We start from the raw sequence: 15,526 nt of genomic DNA, 5'->3' as shown, positions 1-15,526 counted from the left end.
CAAATGAGGAGGCAGAGGGCAGGCTGTGGCACCAAGGCCTGGCTGAAAGTAGGCCCAAGAACCACTGTTTGAGAAAACACCGTTCTGCTAGTATTCAGAGAACGTTCAGTGTGTGGGGTCAACACCATGAAGTCTCTACCACTTTTACTGATAGAGGTTCGAGAGGAAACATGCAGGTCCCATTTCTACCCAATTACTAAGTAATATGTCAATCTGCTCCTGCTGATAAATGTATGGCTTATTCTATTGATAGTAAATCACTTTAATATATTAGGCTACCTGTGTTCAGGGCTGCTCTGCATTGATTCTCCTCGCTCCTGATCTATCATTAGCCACCGCCCCACGTTTTTCGCAAAATTTCTGGCTATAGGCCCGAGAAGTCTCCGTGTAGCTTAATAAAGCCTGAGGTACAGATGTGAAATAAGATAGCCGAAATTAATCTTGTGATGAGACAACACAAAGAAAAAGGCTCCTTGCAACTTTCATGGCTTTCAGCATCAAAGGCAATGTTATTCATGCCTTCCTCCTGTTTATGCCAGCATCTCATTATAACCAGCTTAAAGCTTTCCTTTTAATTATGAGCTTTATAGAGGCTGTAAGTAGATCTGAGTGGCAAGGCAGGATGGGAAGTTTCTGCTACTCAGGTGCAACAGGGAAAATGTAAGAGCTGGACAGCTGTTTATTTAATAGCTGGAAAAATCCAGGCTATAGATCTCAGGGCCAAATTAGACACATTGTTCGATATATGCTTTTTTCCTGTCAATGTGCAGAGCTTCTTTAAAAAAACAGAAATGCCAATAGCATCAGCTGGGGAGAGGTTGGTAATATCATAGCAGACATGGAGGGAGAGTTTAACCCTTTCTTCCCCTGCTGAGCCACTGAGGACAAACCCTCACAGAAGCTAGCATTTGTGCTGTAGATGTCAACAGATAATTTCCCTCAAAGCAAATTCCAGCTTTAGAAGAGTTATTTGCCCCAGCAGTTGGGGAAGGGCAGGGGGTTAAATTTCCTATTCTGGACAGTCACCTGCCCTTTGCCCTTTACAAACAAGCATGTTAAATGCATAGGTGCATTGAACCTTGGGGCAAATTTGGCCCTCAGTGCGCCACAAACTGAGATGCTGCTGCTGCTGCAGAAAGGCATTTGCAGAACAAACAGTTGAAGATGATACATATCTGGAAGCCATGTGCCACAGGTAGCGCAGGGAAGGGGCTATATGGAAGGTTGGCAGTAGTCTGATCTGGGCGAAAATTCCTTCCTGCCCCCAGATTTGGTGACTGGTCAGAGACTGGGCAATTCTGACTGGGGCATTTCAGTTCCATCCAACTTCCTTTCCTTGGTTCAGGTAGCGTTGTATTCTGCTACAGCGTGGTAATTTGATGATTGCTAGACATGAGTTAGGGAATAAGCAGGACCAGCCCTATGATGATGATGATGATGATGATGATGATTTACCGTATTTTTTGCTCTATAAGACTCACCTTTTCCCTCCTAAAAAGTAAGGGGAAATGTGTGTGCGTCTTATGGAGCGAATGCAGGCTGCGCAGCTATCCCAGAAGCCAGAAGAGCAAGAGGGATTGCTGCTTTCACTGCGCAGCGATCCCTCTTGCTGTTCTGGCTTCTGAGATTCAGAATTTTTTTTTCTTGTTTTCCTCCTCCAAAAACTAGGTGCGTCTTGTGGTCTGGTGAGTCTTATAGAGCGAAATACGGTATATATCACCCTTCATCAAAAGATCTCAGGGCAGTTTGCAAGATAAAATCTGGGACAAAGTCCCTCCTGCACAGAGAAACTATCTTTAGATATCCTTTCCATTAGATGGAGCCACCTCCAGCTATGAATTTGGGGTGCCACGAAAAGACAGCAAGCGGATAGTTATCTAACATATCATTATTATGTTTTTACTGCTGGGGAAGTGGGAGAGGCAATTCTGGAATTTCCTGCCTTGTAAAATAACTTGGCTGGCCTTGGGTACTATGCACCTTGATGAGATGTGGGGAGTGCTCTTTCTGCTCCTCCTTAGGCAGCAAAATGTCTTGAGCCAGCTCTGTGAATAAGGAATTTGCCATGGTCCTTGGAACCATGAAGTAAGTAAGTGGTAGAAGGGTCCTAGTTCAATCCCCAGCATCTCCTGGCAAGACTGGGGGAAAGGATTCATGGAGAGCCTCTGCCAGACAGTGTAGCATGGCTGGCCCACCTATAAGGCAGGATGAAGCCATTGCCTCGGGCAGCAGATCCAGACTGCTGCCACCACAAGTAGTCCTTGGATCTGCAAGGTCCATTCTCCGCAAAAGATTGGTTTGGCTCTGAGTGCAGTAGTGTAGCATGAGCGGAGCCACAGGGGCGGTTGCCCTGGGTGCAAAATTTCAAAAGAAAAAGGAAGAAAGTAGTAGTAATAATAACAATAATAGTTGTGCACCCTCTCCATCACACAGAAAATCTCCCATGTCCGCATGGGTAGACAGAGGAGCAGTTGGTTGCTAGATTGTCCTCTGCAAAGGCTTTAGAAAGATACCTGCTCCAAACTAATCCCCCGTCCCGCTTTCTGCTGTGCTTGACACTCGCAGAGCTCTGCGGCTGCCACTAAACTATTGCCCCTTCATTCCAGCCTATCGGCGAGCAGTGCCAAGGATACTTGCTTTGCCCCGGGCACTGGCAACCCATGCTACACCACTGTCTGAATGCTAATACATTAGCTCAGTTCGGTTTTTCAGACCCAGCTCTTGTTAAACAAGCAAAAAAGGTAGTCAAGGTGGGGAGGGGAAATCGTTCTGTGAGAGTTAATGCAAATGCTCCCATTCCTTGCAAGTCAGATCCCAGCGGTGAAGCTGAACGAGCTCCTTGAAGATTTCTATGTCACCGTGAAGAAAACCGACGGCTCTGATTTCCTGGCCACCTCTCTTCACGCTATCCGCCGAGGGCTAGACCGGATCCTGAAGAATGCTGGGATTGGTTTCTCCATCACAAGCGGAAGCTTTGGTTCTTCCACCAAGAAGCTCAAGGAGAAGCTGAGGGTGCTCAGCAAGGCTGGGATGTCTGGTGCCCGCTCTCGCAACATCATCTATTTTTCCCTTTCCGACGAAGAAGAGATGTGGAGGATTGGGTGCTTGGGTGACGGGAGCCCAGTAGCCTTGCTGTCCACTGTGGTAAAATACAACAGCCAGTACCTCAACATGAGGACACTTCAGGAACATGCTGATTTAATGTACGGCGACATTGAGCTGCTGAAAGATGCACAGAACCGGCCCTTTTTTGCCAGAACAGACAATGTGAAACGGGAGAAAAGGCTGGGCTCAAACAGAGTGTGCTATGGCCAGATATACCACGACCACTCCAAAGGGCACAAGGTTTGTCCTTACTGCCTCCTTTACAAGTACATGTACATCCACCGGCCTCCTTCGCAAATGGAAGGCAAGTCCCCTTTCTACCTGACTGCTCGGAAGGAGACTACTGGCATGGGCAGTGTCTGGTATGAGGAGCAGAGGATGGGCTTGCGGTCACTGAGGGGGGTCGTCCCAAAGCTGGCCAAAAAGGTCAAGCTTGACCACTGCGAGAACTTCACTTTCATCTCCTTCACCCAGGCCTCCCGGAAGTTTGGCTCTCTGAACTCCTATCAGTAAGGGCCAGACTAGGTGTGAAGTTAATTGCGTGAATGCAATTGCTCTGCATTTTTAGTTTTTTATAAAAACCTGTAAAGAGGCTGGGTGAGAACATGCTGAACAGCATGGATGTTGAAGGTGATGGGTATTGTAGTCTTTTCTCCTCTGCTATGATCCCAGTGATAATTGCCCCAATTCCTGATGCTTCCTTTTGCATTGGAAGGAAAACTTCCCTCCATGTGCAAATAGCAGCTTTTTGGGGGGCAGGGGGGTGGAGAGAGCTATTTTCATCAACTTCACAAAAGGGGGAAAGGGTTAAACTTACCTACCCATGCTGCTCAGCCTCTCCAGCCGCTGCTGCTACTTACTTTTTATATATATATATATAAAAATGCAAGTCAATTACATCCACTCAATTAACATCATGCCGGCCTTCTGTCACAGCAACAAGAGCCTCTTTCAGTCTGCACACTTGTAGGCTGGCTGTTGTGTGAATTTTAATAAGCAGTTGTATATTGTATGACCTGCTGATGTTTTGTTAATGAAGTGGCTGCACCTTCATACAAACCGAGATCTACCCCTAAACTATGTTGATATTTTATTAGGACATTGTGCTTCTACATGCAGTAAAATTGCTTTGGGAGTCTGATTTATCAGTGCCTTCTAGAATAGGCTTTCTAAGCCAACTGATCAAGAGAAAGAGGCTCAGTAGCCCAGTAGCTTTATTATATCACCAACAATGTAGGTTGTTTGTAAATGTCAAGGATACATATACATATATGGATGCAGGTGGCACTGTGGTCTAAACCACAGAGCCTAGGGCTTGCCGATCAGAAGGTTGGCGGTTCGAATCCCCGTGACAGGGTGAGCTCCCGTTGATTGGTCCCAGCTCCTGCCAACCTAGCAGTTCGAAAGCACATCAAAGTGCAAGTAGATAAATAGGTACTACTCCTGCGGGAAGGTAAACAGTGTTTCCGTGCGCTGCTCTGGTTCGCCAGAAGCAGCTTAGTCATGCTGGCCACATGAGCCGGAAGCTGTACGCCGGCTCCCTCGGCCAGTAAAGCGAGATGAGCGCCGCAACCCCAGAGTTGTCCATGACTGGACCTAATGGTCAGGGGTCCCTTTACCTTTATGGAGATTTACTGCATGAAATCTAATATTGCTTCCCCACACACTACCTGTCCTGGTGAACTTTTGATCGATTGGAGGCATCCACTAATGTAAAAGGAGGGGAAGGAGTTCCCTTTGACTGTTGCAGTCCTCTGAAGACCTGTTCTAGAGATTTGGGAGACCCTCCAGTACAGCATGAAAGGTGGTGCAGGGGGGCTGCAGGGGAAAGGGGGGAAAGGATATTGCCTCCCTTCCTCTTCCATTAGCAGACCCCTCTACTGGATCAAAAGCCATTTTGTGACTTTTGATCAGCAGCACTGAATTTCTTCCAGAGTTTGGATGTACAATGAGCCATGGTTAAGGGATAGACAGTGTATTTCAGGATCCTGCATGGACTGCCTCTGCCTCTGCCCTCTGGCATCTTCTCCTTTATCCTCATTCAGCATCACATATGACTGTTGCAAAACATTCTCATCAGGTTTTGGTGTTGTGTGCAACTGCGGCTAATGTGCTGAGCCTGGTGCATTCATGACAACATCCTCTTCAGTTTGAGACTGTAATTTAATTACTACATTCAGAATTACCCAGGTTAATTTTATCCAGGCTTAACAGGAGATTATGCACACAACACCAAAACCTGATGTTAATGTTTTGCAACAGTCATATGTGATGCTGAATGAGGATAAAGGAGAAGATGCCAGAGGGCAGAGGCAGAGGCAGTCCATGCAGGATTATGGTGCTGGAGGAGACTCTTGCGAGTCCCATGGACTGCAAGAAGATCAAACGCATCCATTCTTAAGGAAATCAGACCTGAGTGCTCACTGGAAGGACAGATCGTGAAGTTGAGGCTCCAGTACTTTGGCCACCTCATGAGAAGAGAAGACTCCCTGGAAAAGACCCTGATGTTGGGAAAGATGGAGGGCACAAGGAGAAGGGGACGACAGAGGATGAGATGGTTGGATAGTGTTCTCGAAGCTACAAACATGAGCATGATCAAACTGCGGGAGGCGGTGGAAGACAGGAGTGCCTGGCGTGCTCTGGTCCATGGGGTCACGAAGAGTCGGACACGACTAAACGACTAAACAACAACAACAGGAGATGCTTGCAACTTAAAAGCTAGGCAGAGAGATAGAGAGGTGTTATGTCTGAATCAGGCCAGAGTCTTTTCCATAGATTAAATGTTTTGGAGAAGTTTGATATTTTCTATCCAGGGGATTAACTTAGGTTGGCTCTGAGCGGGGTTCAAATGAGTTTATGTATTCATGGAACAAGATTCTCTCCCTCTACTTTAAGTGCTGCCACAACCCCTAAATCTGCTCTGGAGCTTTGGGAGAATTTCCAGCGCAGGTTGATGGGGTACACAATGAGAAGAGAGGGAGGGAAAGCCCTATGGGGAAAGAGATTATTGGGTTGTTTTTGTTTTTATTATGTATTTTATGTTTTTATTTTGTGATTTTATGTTGTAACTGCCCTGCGACCTGCAAGTACAGGGCGGGATACAAATTTAATAAATAATGAAAATAAATATTAATAATATTGCTCAAGCAGACCTCGTTTTCCACACATATACCCTACTTTGGGCTACACCTAATTCCACCCTCTGGTTCTACAGAACGTCCATTTATAGCTTTCTTCATTTGTAAGTATTTTGTGGGGAAAAATTACTTTGGCATTAATTAGTTCTGATTAAAACATTCCTCTCTTGCAGGGATGAGGGGACCTGTAGCCTAACAAATGTCATTGTGTTACAACTTCCATCATCCCTGACTAACCAATAGCCATGCTGACTGGAGCTGATGGCAGTCGGAGTTCAGGGAGAAGTGGGCACAGATTTTTCTATCCTTGCTCTATTGCCTTTCCATCTGAGGCAATTCCAGGAGGCTGGAATAGTGTGGTAGAACGATGGGAGTCGTGACCTACGAATTATATTTTCTACTATGCTGTTTTAGATTTTGTAACCCTAGAGATACGTCTTTGGAATGAGAGACTTTTCACAATTAAAGGCTAATATCTCTTGAAGCAGAAGTCGTTTTGTTTCCACTTGTGGTTGGCATTAAGAAGGTTATGTTCCTCTGAACTGCAGGTGTATCCACCTACCTGTTCATTACATCACAAAACCAGGCTTATCCCCCACACACATGGACCTTGAAGTTAATAGATACAAGTAAGGATAATGATTTGAACAATCACAAATAAAGGAAAGTTGGTTACCCATTTTTCATCCATCCATGGAGATAGTGGGGAAGGCGACGCAGGAGATTCTAAAGGCCCAACTTTCTCAGGGACTGTCTCTTCCCTCTCTGAGCCTTCCTAAAACTCTTCCTCTGCCTCCTCTTCTCCTGTCTCTGATGGCCTGACCTGTTCCTCTTCCGCTGCCTCATGGGTGGCACAGAACCCCACAAATCACTGCCCCCTTCCCTTGGATCATCCTCCTGCTCCCCTTGCCTCCTCTTTCTTCCCTTCTGACACCTGCCTGTCTTTGGCATTCAGGGGAAGTAAGTCTAATATTTTACCAATGAAAATCAGAGTTTGATTGTGTCCGTCCTGTTTTCCCAACAAGCATGATAAATATGACCCTAGTAAGTATTGATCGAATGTTTGGACTTTTGTTATTCTTGGCTCTGACGCCTTCTTCTGAGGGAGCTATTGTTTTGGCTACAGTTGGCTGTTTATATCTTGTTAAACCTCATTCCCCATCTTTGAAATTATGCTCTGCAATAGATGGATGGATGGATGGATGGATGGATGAATCGATAGATGGATAGGAAGACAGGCAGACATATCAGAGCACAATAATTTCAGAGACTGGGAGTGAACAGATCTGGAATTAAAATTGTGTATGTTTGGGTGTGTAATTACTGAGACTTATGGTAAAACATATGGATTCAGTTTCCCCTTCAAATGTATCCCATATTCTTCAGATGGAATTCAATATCCTTTGTTTTCCAAGTTTTTGTGATCTTTCCTTCTCCTAAACTATAACATACATTTCAAGGCATGTCAAAATACTCTGGCTCTAAATTACATCATTAAATTAATCTAATCCAGCATTTGAACATACATTATGTTCTCTTATTAATATAAGATTTAAATATATACCGAATTCTTCTCCCACAAGGTAATTCCCTCATCTTTAAAATTGATCATCAACCGATTAATTGGCCTAAAGACATTAAGTTGAAGACCAGAGTAACTTGGAATGAATAAAGCCCTTTCCCATAAGGCTCTTAGGTAGGATGTGAAAAAGCATTCTTAATATCACGTTCTCTTTCTCTCATTCTGGATTCATGAATACAAAATAAATTCCATGTGCTAGCTCTTTAATGAAAGTTAGTAACAATGCAATCTGTACATCCTATTCAAGAAGTCCCATTAAGTTCAATGTTCAATGTGTATATAGGATTGCTTCCTAAATAGGCCAACAGAATGAGCACACATTCAGTTAAAGAAATGGAATTTTCCTCATATTATCCTCCGAACAACCCTGTCAGGTAGGCATGGCTGACAGAGATATGCCCGAGGCAATTCAGTGAACTTCATCGCTGCACAGAGATCCAGTATTGCACAACTCGTAAAACAGACAGGCTCAGTTTTGTCGCTTCCCGACAAGGACCAAGTAGGACATTGTTCTGGTGTAGCATTTCAGTAGCATTTAAAAGGACAAAGGGATATTCATGAGCTATCTGGTAAAAGAATCCTCATTTCTTGGAATGAATGGCTATGCAAGATTGGGTTTTCAAGTATTGTTATGTTCTCTGTTTCAAGGGTATGCAGTTCAAATCTCTCTGAGGTCTACTTTTACATTAGAATTAATTCAAATGGGCTGCATGGCTACGTTAGCTGGGGGGCGGGTTGGTAGTCACACTGTCAGCACAGTGTTTTCTTTTTCACGTATTCTTAGCAAATCTCTCCACTGCCTTTTTGTTACCTTTTCCTCTTTTTCTATCTTTGCCCCATAGAATAAACTTTTGATTCTCTCCCAATTACCTCAACTGTCCATTCTGGGCTTCACTAGATCAGGCCCTCTGGACAAGTTTTCGTTTTGTTTTAAAAGTTAAAGATTTTCAATGCCCCCATTGCATTGTTGAGAGTTGTTGGCGAGGAGCCCTGAGGACTCTGCTGAAAAAGTGGAATAGGTGTGCTTCTAAATATATATATTTTTGGAATGTTGTCCATTCACTATGCATTTGGATACTTCTAAAGATATCACAACCAAATTTTGCATACCGGTTCCTAAGGGAAAGAAAAGGTCTTGCCTGTGTTTGGATTCAACTGGACGCCATTTTGAATCAAGGCAGTAGACCGAATCTTTCAAAACTGTACTGATGGTGGAGTTTCCTTAGATTTCCCAAGCAACGCCAGGTCTACAGCTGCTCGTAAAAAATAAAAAATAAAAATGGAAGGTGAGCAGATGTGACCAAAAACGGGGCTGGGGCTGGGGCTGGAACTGTGTTTCAGCACATTCCACCAGAAAAAAGCACTGCCTCTGTTGTTTATCACCAGCATCTGATCAACAGGATTACAGTGATACCTTGGGTCAAGTACTTAATTCATTCCGGAGGTCCTTTCTTAACCTGAAACTGTTCTTAACCTGAAGCACCACTTTAGCTAATGGGGCCTCCTGCTGCCGCCGCGCCGCCGGAGCACGATTTCTGTTCTCATCCTGAAGCAAAGTTCTTAACCCGAGGTACTATTTCTGGGTTAACGGAGTGTGTAACCTGAAGCGTATGTAACCTGAAGCGTATGTAACCTGAAGCGTATGTAACCCGAGGTACCACTGTATACTGCCTCTGGATGTGGAGGTTCAACTGCACCTGCTGTTGCTTCTTCTGCCAGTGAATTAATTTAGTCAATTTAGGCATTGCGCCTAATTTCCTTTTGTCTTTCTTGATTTCCCTATCAGTCGGTTTTGCTTGGTGACCCTGAGTTCTAATAGAAAGCCGGGGGGGGGGGGGGAGATATCTCTCCAGTTCATTCTGAAGTGGTACAATCTCATAAGAGGACTGTACCACATTTGTTTTAGCATGTTTGAATCTGTTCTTAGGGCGAGGAGTCACAAATGTTTTGGGGGATATAAACACCAATTAAAACAAAATGTATGCCATAATATTTACACAAACACAAGTCATAAGCTGTCTCCTATGTAAGCCATCTAGTTTGTTGTGGGAACACTGCAGGCATATTTGTGGAGGAGACGTATCCTTTCTGTAAAAGAATGACAACAGTCCAGCAATGGAAATACGCCGTAAGGTCTGAAATTGAGAGGAAACCAGCAAACAATATTGCCCAGAACAATATTGTAAATACAATGAAGTTCATCAAAAGTTTCTGGTTTCTCTAGACCCTTTATTATCTGCACTCCCAGAGATATATTACTTAGTGTTTTCTCTCTGGAAAGCTATCAGCAGCAAAAGTAAACTCTACTATATATTAAGTGGCCATTACTGGACTCCTGAGACTCTGTTTTTGAAAGCATCCCTTGTAAAACCTGACCTTTTGCCGAGAAAGAAGCTGGGAGCCAATTACTTGGAAAAGGATTGTTATTTTCACACAGTCTTTGTGGCTACCCTCCTGAGAGGTTCAGATTTGCGACAAGAGACAAAAGCTAATTTAATTTGAGATATAAGGTGTGTTGATTTCAGTACACTGCTGGCACGGTTTCAGTCACAGCACTGTCTCCCCTCTTACCCTTTGAAGTTTAGGCAGTTGGTGCCATTTTCTTTCTTCTTACAAGTGCTACAGTCAGATGTGGAACATCCTAGGATGTCTCTGATATCGAAACACCAGGACCGTCAATTAGGCAACAAATTCTTTTGATGATTAAAGGATGGGGGCAAAAATAGCCATTTCCAAAATTCTGAGGCTTTAGCTGTCAACAACTGATAAATGTAACATTGCAGGGACATACCAAGGTCAAGAATCTGTCTTTGTTTCCTAGGAATCCACTAAATTAATCTGATGGTGAGCGTTACACAAAGGAAACTTTCCACTTTGGGTGAGGCGGCTGAAAGAGTTGAATTTAGTCACCCAGAGACAAGGTTAGACGCATGATAATAGTAACTGTAATAATAATACACCACGCTGCCTCAGTAACTAGTTCAATGAAATATGAGGGGTGGTGGGGTACAACCATGGTCGTGTGTGTCCTTCTCCTTCCTAGACTCACCACCTCAGTGCTGTTCTTTTGTGTGGAACCAAAACTGCCTGGTTTGTGCTGGTTAGTTCATTCCAGCCTCTTCACTGGATGTGAAGCATCAAAACAAAGCAAGGATTGTTTCTTCTTGCAAACACTGCGGTGACACTTTCTCTCTACAACTTATCTCTCCCTCTCTCATGCTCACTTTCCCTCGCTCTAAAGGGGTGTCCTGGATCTGGGCTGGAGTTTCCCACTTCTTCTCCGTCTAATATGACTGCCATCTGACCTCTGCTCTTTGTTACCGCTGCCCCTGATTCAGCATAATCATTCCTCTATAGTGGTAGGCTAGAGAAGGGGCAGAGGAAGGGTGTGTGCGGTGGGGGGCAGGCTGCCCCGGGTGTCACCACTGAGAGGGGTGACAAAATGCCGGGTGGGAGTGACGCAGTGGCTTGGGCGTCCGCAGGTTCCACACTGCCCCAAATGGTTTGCCTGCTGCCTCCCCCGCAGCTATAGGGTGGCTGAGTGGGAGGAGGCTTAGAGTCCCCATGGAGCGTCCTGCCCCAGCTGGCCCCGCCCCTAGGCGCAGGGCACACGCGCCGTCCCAGGCGCCCAATCGGCTTGCTCCGCCGCTGGCTAGGGATGAATGACACAAGAGGATAACCAACCTGCCAGCACTTGATGTGGGGGGGGGGGAGATGGGGGAGCATGGGGGGGGGGGACAAGAGAGAGCATTTGTTTGGGGCCTTTAAAGTTTCACTGGTGACTTTTTATGAGTAACAAACTGAATGATGCTTTAATGTTTGAGTCGGCCATTTATATTGTGTCATAGTGTGTGCCCTTTAAGTTGTGCGATGGATTGCATCAGCATGAGGTGGCCACATAGAAAGCAGGTCATCCCAAACTAATATTGGCATGCTTTTTAGCAGCTTGTGCATAATTTGCAAAGGTGTCTTTCAGTGGAGTAGCGTTAGTTTGGTGAGAATCGAATACAGCCGTACCTTGGAAGTGGAACAGAATCTGTTCTGGCAGTCCGTTCGACTTCCTAAACATTCGAAAACCAAAGCACGACTTCTGATTGGCTGCAGGCAGGGGCAGAGGAAGGGGGGTGCAGTGTGTGCGGTCCGCCCTAGGTGTCACCATTGGGTGTGTGTGTGACAAAATGCCGGGCGGCACTCACCACGGGGCCTGCAGCGCGCCCGAGCCACACGTCTCTCCTGGGAGAGACACAGTGGCTTGGGCCCATGCAGGCTCCATGCTGCCCAAACGGTCTGCCTGCTGCCTCCCCCCCCCCAGCTGTAGGGATAATAATAATAATAATAATAATAATAATAATAATAATAATAATTTATTATTTATTATTTATACCCTGCCCATCTGGCTGGGCTTCCCTAGCCACTCTGGGCGGCTTCCAAAATATATATATTAAAATACTGTAATACATCAAACATTAAAAGCTTCCCTAAACAGAGCTGCCTTCAGATATCTTCTAAAAGTCTGGTAGTTGTTGTTCTCTTTGACATCTGGTGGTGGGCGTTCCACAGGGAGGGCGCCACTACCGAGAAGGCCCTCTGTCTGGTTCCCTGTAGCCTCACTTCTCGCAATGAGGGAACCGCCAGAAGGCCCTCAGTGCTGGACCTCAGTGTCCGGGTAGAACGTTGGGGGTGGAGACGCTCCTTCAGATATACTGGACCGAGTGGGAGGCTGAGTGGGAGGAGGCAGGCAGACTCCAGAGCCCCGCAGTGTGCCCCACTCCATAGGTGGCTCGCCCCGCCCTCGCCCGCCCCTTTGGCCGGCTCACGCTACCCCTATGAACAGCTCGCCCTGCCCTTGGGTGCGCTGCCTCAGGCGCTGAACGGCTTCCTCCTCCATTGGCTGCAGGAAGCTCCTGCAGCTTGTGCATCGGGTTTCGATCATTTGGGAGCCGATTTGTTCAGGAGCCAAGGCGTTTGAGATCCAAGGTATGGCTGTACAGTGGTACCTTGGTTTACAAACTTAATCTGTTCCAGAAGTCCGTTCTTAAACCAAAATCTTCTTAAACCAAGGCGCGCTTTCCCATAGCAGCGGGGGACTCAATTTACAAATGCAACACACTCAACAGGAAACGGAACATGTTCTTATTCCAAGGCAAAGTTCACAAACCAAAACACCTATTTCTGGGTTTGCAGCGTTATGAATCCAAGTTGTTCATAAACTAAGCTGCTCTTAAACCAAGGTACCACTGTATACCCTTCCAGAGTTCATGCTAAATACATGAATTCTGCTAAAGGAGCCACCACAGCTGCTAGAGGGCTCTGAAAATGTGTGTCGTGGGCTTTTTAGATTCTTCTACCCCTGTACTATCTGAAACCAAAGTGGCACATTGGTTGCCAGATGTATTGACAGATGTATTGTGAGATGTATTGGCATAATTTTCAGCTCTCCTACCCCACTATTTAGTGTTTGAAAGCCCAGGATCCAAATAGTATGTTTTGCAGCACAATCGTGTACACCAGGGGGTGCCTAACCTTTTGCCCTCCAGATGTTTGTGAATGCCACCTTCTCTTTCATCCCTGACCATTGACCATCTTGGCTGGGACTGACGAGAGTTTGAGTCAACCACATTTGAATGGGTCACAGGTGTCCCCTCACAGAGCTACAATTTCCGGCACCGATAACAAACGGCAGTTCCCAGCATTCTTCAGGGGGAATTGTGCATTCAGTGTATGCTGAGTATGCAGCCTCGTGTTATGCAAGGCTTGCCTTTCTCTGACGGTTAATGATGGCAAAATATTGCTGCTGATTTACATGCATAGGAGTTCCTACCTAGCTTTGATTTCCTGAGGGTATTTCTCCCACTTCTTCCTGCTGCAAGCTGTTTTTTTCCAGTTCTTTTACCTAGGCCAGACTACAAAGGGATTAGAGACACAATTACATCCCTGAACGTAAACAACAAATACTGCATAGTTCAAAAACACTGCTGTTAGCTGGTAAATAATAAATTGCACCCCACCTAGGAAAGATCTGACAGTGATTCACCGAACGCTGGCTTCGTTGCTCATAAAAGCCTCTTTCCCTGTTTTGAGAAAGCTGACATATTTATGGTGGGACTGTAGGATACAGTTTGTAATTCACTGTTAATAATTATTTACAGCAAATTTCCCCCCTTCTGAAGTCAGCAGTGAGCTGTCAAATGGGAAGATTTCACAATTTATATGGGGCTGTGTGCATTAGGCAAGCCCAGGAGTATATTAACTTATGGCTGCCTGGAATCCATTTGACAGCAAATAGATCATGAGAAGCAAAATAGTGTCAGAAACAGGAGGGGGGAGAAAATGTTTCCATTTTAGAAACAATTTTAAACATCAGACAAAGAAAAAAAAGCATGTCATTCACCGGAGCATTGGATTTTCCTTAGTTCTGAAGAAAACCCCAGTGAATTTTGTACCTATATAGTTCAGTTCTGGAGTGTGAATTTTGAAACGTTTCTGCATTTTATAAGTGAAATATGCTGTACTCCAAACCATGGGAGAATCACATGGAGCTGTATGTAGAGTCCTGAAATCCCATGAAAGGTAAATGACAAAGAGACCTGAGCTCCTATATGTGTGATGCAGAAGCAAAAAAAAAAAAAAGCTAATGCTATTCTAGGCTGTATCAACAGAAGTATACTGTCCAGATCAAGGGAAGGAATAGTACCACTCCATTCTGCCTTCATCAAACCACACCTGGAATACTGTGTCCAAATTTGGACAGCACAATTTAAGGATGTTGACAAGCTGGAAAATGTGCAGAAGAGGGCAACCAAGATGATGAAGAGTCTGGAAACCATGCCTTACGGGGAGCACTTGAAGGAGCTGGGTATGTTTAGCCTGGAAAAGATGAGACTGAGAAATACAACAGCCATCTTCAAGTATCTCAAGAGCTGTTGCCTGGGAAATGGAACAAGCTTGTTTTCTCTTGCTCTGGAGGGTAGGACTTGAACCCATGGCTTCAAGTTACAAGAAATGAAATTCTGACTAAACATCAGGACATTTCTGATATTAAGAGCTGTTTGACAGTGGAACTGCCTTCCTTGGGAGGTTGTGGGCTCTCCTTCCTTGGAGGTTTTTAAATAGAGGTTGGATGGCCATCTGTCATGTGTGCTTTAGCTGAGATTCTTGCATTGCAGTGGGCTGGACTAGATGACCCTCAGTGTCCCTCCAACTCTACAATTCTCTGTGATAAAAGTCATGCAGCCTTTCTAAATCTTGATTTGTTCTCATGGCCCCTTCCAGTTCTGCAATTCTATGAAATGTAAAAGTGGTTCAAATTATCAAAAGATAAGACTCATACTGAACATAACTGCCCCTTGAGCATGGCTGGCTCCAGTCTTGTGGACCCATAGCTTAGAATGGTCTTCCCCACCCTGGTGCCCACCCTGGTGCCCACCAGTTCTTTTGAATGAAAACTCCCATTATATTTCACCAGTAGCCATACCGGCTAAAGGTCCGTTAGGTCCAGTGGGGGACGACTCTGGGGTTGTGGCGCTAATCTCGCTCTATAGGTCGAGGGAGCCGGCGTTTGTCCGCAGACAGCTTCCGGGTCATGTGGCCAGCATGACTAAGCTGCTTCTGGCGAACCAGAGTAGTGCACCGAAACGGCGTTTACCTTCCCGCCGGAGTGGTACCTATTTATCTACTTGCAGTTTGATGTGCTTTTGAACTG

At 45.3% G+C, this 15,526-nt stretch overlaps 1 protein-coding gene across 1 annotated transcript in view; it reads left to right on the top strand.

Moving 5' to 3' along the window:
- KIAA1958 (KIAA1958 ortholog) overlaps positions 1-6,726 on the top strand; it is a 65,168-nt gene extending 58,442 nt beyond the window's left edge. The window contains exon 4 of the mRNA XM_028713120.2: positions 2,812-6,726. Within this exon, the coding sequence (XP_028568953.2) occupies positions 2,812-3,618 (807 nt within the window). The 3' untranslated portion in view covers positions 3,619-6,726. The remainder of the gene's footprint in view (positions 1-2,811) is intronic.
- Positions 6,727-15,526: the final 8,800 nt, after the last annotated feature.

The sequence above is a fragment of the Podarcis muralis genome, chromosome 17, assembly GCF_964188315.1.
Source record: "Podarcis muralis chromosome 17, rPodMur119.hap1.1, whole genome shotgun sequence".
Lineage (NCBI taxonomy): Eukaryota > Metazoa > Chordata > Lepidosauria > Squamata > Lacertidae > Podarcis > Podarcis muralis.
This window is presented reverse-complemented; position numbering and strand designations above follow the sequence as displayed.